The 5,147-nt window shown below is 41.4% G+C and overlaps 1 protein-coding gene across 10 annotated transcripts in view; it reads left to right on the top strand.

Moving 5' to 3' along the window:
* The window catches only part of FNBP1 (formin binding protein 1), a 125,476-nt gene that overhangs the window by 112,054 nt on the left and 8,275 nt on the right, over positions 1-5,147 (top strand). For all 10 annotated transcript variants that reach the window (XM_008578869.1, XM_008578878.1, XM_008578877.1 and 7 more), the window contains one exon: positions 4,375-4,507. In XM_008578869.1, the coding sequence (XP_008577091.1) occupies positions 4,375-4,507 (133 nt within the window). The remainder of the gene's footprint in view (positions 1-4,374; positions 4,508-5,147) is intronic.

Here is a 5,147-nt window from a genome sequence, read left to right as displayed (position 1 = left end):
ACCCATGGTAGAGCAACTCTTAAAAAAAATAGGTCATTTTATAAACATTGTTACAATGTATAAAAAATAGGAACACATATAATTAACTTCATTCTAGTTTTGTATTACAAGTATACTTTATGGGCTGGCTGGTTAGCTCATTTGGTTAAAGTGCAGCCTTATAACACCAAGGTGATGAGTTCGGATCCCCATACCGGCCAGCCACCAAAACAAAAAAGAAAAAAGAAAGTATACTTTATGAAATGGAAATTTGACTTTGTAGTTGTTATTACCTGTGAGAACCAACATAAAAAAGGTGAACGTATTGTAAACTTTGTGCTGTTTAATAAATGAGCAGTTATATTTTCTACAGGAGTAAGAAGTTATGACTCTTGTATCTGAAATGACATTTTAGAGGTTGTTGACAGACAAAACAGACCTACTCTTTCTCTCTAGTGGTCCCATATCATGTAAAACAAATTTCTGTGTCACTTGAGTCATGGTCTTGGAACGTAGTTAACCTTTTAACCTTTATGACAGCCCTTGCTGGTAATAAGGCAAATCATATTCAACCATTCACTTAATGACTGTTTATTGAGCATGTACTGTGTACAAGGAAATATTCTAGGCACTGAGGATAAAGCAATGAACAAAACATACAAAAACCTCTGTCTTCATGCAGCTTTTATTTTGTGCAGGAAGAACAGAAAATAAATAAAAAGACTGAGTAGAAAAGTGTCATGATCTGGGGAAAAAAAATTTTTTTTAAAGTATCAATCCAAAAACACAAGAAAGGAGAGAAAAACATATAGAACAGGCAGGACAAATCAAAAGCACGAGGCAGGATGGTAGATTTCAAATGCCACGTACCAGACACTCTGGGCCCAAAGCCTGCTCCACCGCTTACTCCTCTGGACTGTGCATGCAGTCCTTAACCCCTTCATGCATGGTTTCCTCATCTTTAAACGAGGATCAATATGCCCTGTTTGTATGTAACATGCTTAAAACAGTGCTTGGTGTATAAATGTTTATAAGTAAAATGAATCAATATGTTGAATGTAAACAGACTACTTGTTCCAACTAAAAGATAGAGATTCTCAGACTGGACAGAAAACAAAAAAAAATCCACCTGTGTGCCATCTGCAAAAGATGCATCTAACTCATAAGGTATAGAAAGGCTGAAAGTAAAAGCATGGAAGAGAAGATATACCGTGCCAATGCCAACCAAAGGAAAACTGGTATGACGGGACTGACTTTCAGGCAAAAAAAAGAAACTGCTCAAAGAACGTCAGTATAGAAGATTCGAATAATACAATTAGTAAAGTTCACCTAATGAATATGTATGTATATCTCTGACAATTTCAGGATACACATCCTTTTCAAGCCCATATAAAAACACTTCCAAAAGAGAAAAACAAAAAAAAATTTTTTTTCCAAAAATTGAGCATATCCTGGTTTCATAAAGTCAATCTCAACAAACATGAAAGGAGAGATGTCATTCTAGGTATGTTATCTGGACTCTGCAATTAAGCTGGATACCAACAACAGAAGTTTAGAAATTAAGAAATGTAGCTGTAAATAACCCATAGAATAAAGGAGAAATCATAGTAGGTATTAGAAAGTATATGAAACAGAATTGAACTCTAACATACATCCTACATATTAAGTTTCTGGGATGTCATTAAAGCATGGCTATAAAGAAAAATGTACAGCTCTCAATGCATGTTAAAAACAAAGTTAAAATTCGGTGAGCCAAGGATCCATCTCAGGAAGCTAGAAAAAGAACAGCAAATTAAACTCAAAGAAAATAGAAGAAAGGAAATGATAAAAGAAACAGCATACATTAATTCAATTTAGAAATATACATCTTAACACGGAGGATCAACAGATCCAAAAGTTGGTTCCTTAATCTATTACGCAGCACAGTGACTGTAGTTAATGACTATATATTGTATTCTTGAAAAATACTGGGAGAGTGAGTGTGAAGTGTTCTCACCACAGCAGTGATAGCTATGTGAGGTACCGCATTTGTAAACTACCTAGTCCAGCCATTCCACAGTGTGTATATACTTCGAGGCATCCTCTTGTACATGATAAATACATACCATTTTAAACATCATAAATAAATGAAAAAAAAAAGAATTATAAAACAAACAAGTTGGTTCCTTAGAAAGATCAATAAAACTGATAAACTTGGACAGGTTAATCAGGAGAGACTGGGAGGAGTGGAGCTGAAGATAACACATTTAGACAACTCGTTTGAGGAGTTTTGCTGAGAAATAAGGGCAGCAGCTGGAGGTGTGAGCCATGAAGACAAAAGAGGGATTTTGTAAAGACGTAATCAGGGTGGGCAACATTACAGCTTATTTGTTGTAAGAACATTTATTTGTTTAACAAATATTTATTGAGCATCTACTATATGCCGGGTCCTGTCCCGACATTTAGGATACATCGAGTTAACAAAATAACTTGCGCTGGTAGAGCTTCCTCCAAGAGCTTCAATTGTAGTGGAGACACAGTAAACAGTGAGCATAATAATAAATGAATTATGTAGGGCCGGCCCGGTGGCGCACTGCTACAGTGCGCCGCTTGGGAGTGCGGTGGTGCTCCCTCCGAGGGTTCAGATCCCACACAACACCGAGGGTTGTGATCCCGTTGCCAGTCCCGGTCCGGTACGGGCGCAACACTGAGGGTTGCGATCCGTTGCCGGACACGAAAAAAGACAAAAAGGAAAAAATAAAAAAAATAAATAAGTAAATGAATTATGTAATGTCGGAAAGTGGCACACGCTCTGGAGAAAAAAGAGAAAGGAAGGAAAAGGATCAAGGTCAGGGGCTGGGAGTCCACGTGAGCTCGGGCTCTGCTCGGCCCTAGGGAGGGCTGGAGGTTATCACTGACAACAGGGGGAGGCAGAAGGTGTGGGCTCAAGTGCAAGTAGAGGGGGGCAGTGAGAACTCATGGAAACTCGCTTTCTGTCATTGCTCTATTTGCACTTTAATTATCTCCCATGACTCAAAATGCATCTTTTCGTTTGTGGTCACTTATTAAAGTTGGCTTCTTACCCCTGGCACAGCTAAGAACTGGAAGCCTACTGAAAGTATCTGGAAGCTTAGGGTTAAAGTTAGTAGAGCTCTTTGATCCTAAAGACAACTCCCAAACAGGCCTGCAGACTTGCCCAGCGATGCCTCCCTCAGGCTGCTGTGGGCTGCTTCCAAACCACGACTTCAGGAAGAGTGTAGCGTCTGTGCATGTGTAGTTTTAGGGTTCTGTTGCCTGCCTCTCGTGGATACCAGCTGTGGATTCAGTTTCTTAACAGTTGAAATGGTATGCAGGAACATTTCCAAAGCACTTACCTGTGCTTCTTCATGAGGTGAGCATATCGCAGCCCACAAGACCCCAGATGCTAGTCATGGCTTTGATTTGCATGAAGAATGTATACACGGAAATATCTGGGTCTTGTTTTTATTGTTGTTTGGGGCAAGGGGGAGGGGGCAGGATTAATTTATGTTTCTCATTCACTGAAGACCATTCAGAAAAGGCAACTGAGGGGCCGGCCCGGTGGCGCACTCGGTGGAGTGCGGCACTTGGGAGTGCGGCGGCGCTCCTGCCTAGGGTTCGGATCCCATATGGAGACCAGTCTGCTCACTGGTTGAGCGCGGTGCAGGCGCGACACCGAGGGTTGTGATCCCGTTGCCTGTTGCGGTGCGGGCGCGACGCTTAGGGTTGCAATCCCGTTACTGGTCATGAAAAAAGACAAAGAAAGGAAAAAAAAAAAAAAGGCAACTGAAATTTGAAAATAGATCTCTGGATTACACATACCTTGGCAGCAGAATTCNGGGCTGCTTCCAAACCACGACTTCAGGAAGAGTGTAGCGTCTGTGCATGTGTAGTTTTAGGGTTCTGTTGCCTGCCTCTCGTGGATACCAGCTGTGGATTCAGTTTCTTAACAGTTGAAATGGTATGCAGGAACATTTCCAAAGCACTTACCTGTGCTTCTTCATGAGGTGAGCATATCGCAGCCCACAAGACCCCAGATGCCAGTCATGGCTTTGGTTTGCATGAAGAATGTACACACGGAAATATCTGGGTCTTGTTTGTTTTTATTGTTGTTCGGGGCAAAGGCGGGGGCAGGATTAATTTATGTTTCTCATTCACTGAAGACCATTCAGAAAAGGCAACTGAAATTTGAAAATAGATCTCTGGATTACACATACCTTGGCAGCAGAATTCTTAGAGAGAATTTGTAGAATGACAGCTGGCTCCAGTCGTCCCTTCAAACCCGCACTCAGATGTACTCACCCCCCATCTCCGTTCACATGTTCTTCAGGGTGGCAGGAGGGTATCACGTGCTGACAACAGTAATGTTTATCATGTTCTGCCCGTTCTTTTTCCCAGAGATGCCATAACAAAAATGAAAGATGTCTACCTAAAGAATCCTCAGATGGGAGACCCAGCCAGTTTGGATCACAAATTAACAGAAGTCAGCCAAAACATAGAAAAACTGCGACTAGAGGTCCAGAAATTTGAGGTATGAAACGCTGTCATGGAGAAGCTCTGTTGGAGACAAACAGAAAGATGGGCAGGTGTCATTCCGTGTGTAGTGTTGTGGAACACCAGCAGTTCTTTCACTGCGAGAGGTGCGGCTGGGAACGTCAGGCCGTTCCGCGCTCTATGGTAAAAGGAAAAATGCACGGTCATCCACCGAACGTTCTGCTTTCCAGCATGTCCTATTTTAATCATGTCTCCTAAAACTGACAGCTTACAGTTGTATTTGTATACAGTGTTGCTTTTTAATTTAAGTGTTTCACTTAAGTTGGTGCTACTTTATCTCACGTTAATACAATTGTGAGTGCAGGTCATCAATCACCTTAGTGAGTCGAAAAGGCAACTAAAAAATCAACTGAAATATGTTATAGTTCTTTCAGAGGACCCATTATGAAGAGGTTATATATGGGGAAAGCAGAAGGAAACAAAAATGAGAAATGAACAGAAACAAATGTTTTAAGGAGAGAGGGGAGCATTCAAAGGTTATTGACAAAAAAGGCTTCCTTCTGCTCCCTCCCAAATTTAAAGACTACAGAGTAGGGGCCGGCGCGTGGCTCACTCAGGACAGTGCGGTGCTGATAACACCAAGGCCACGGGTTCGGATCCCATATAGGGATGGCCGG

This window comes from Galeopterus variegatus, unplaced genomic scaffold (assembly GCF_000696425.1).
Source record: "Galeopterus variegatus unplaced genomic scaffold, G_variegatus-3.0.2 Scaffold1777, whole genome shotgun sequence".
Classification (NCBI taxonomy): domain Eukaryota; kingdom Metazoa; phylum Chordata; class Mammalia; order Dermoptera; family Cynocephalidae; genus Galeopterus; species Galeopterus variegatus.
This window is presented reverse-complemented; position numbering and strand designations above follow the sequence as displayed.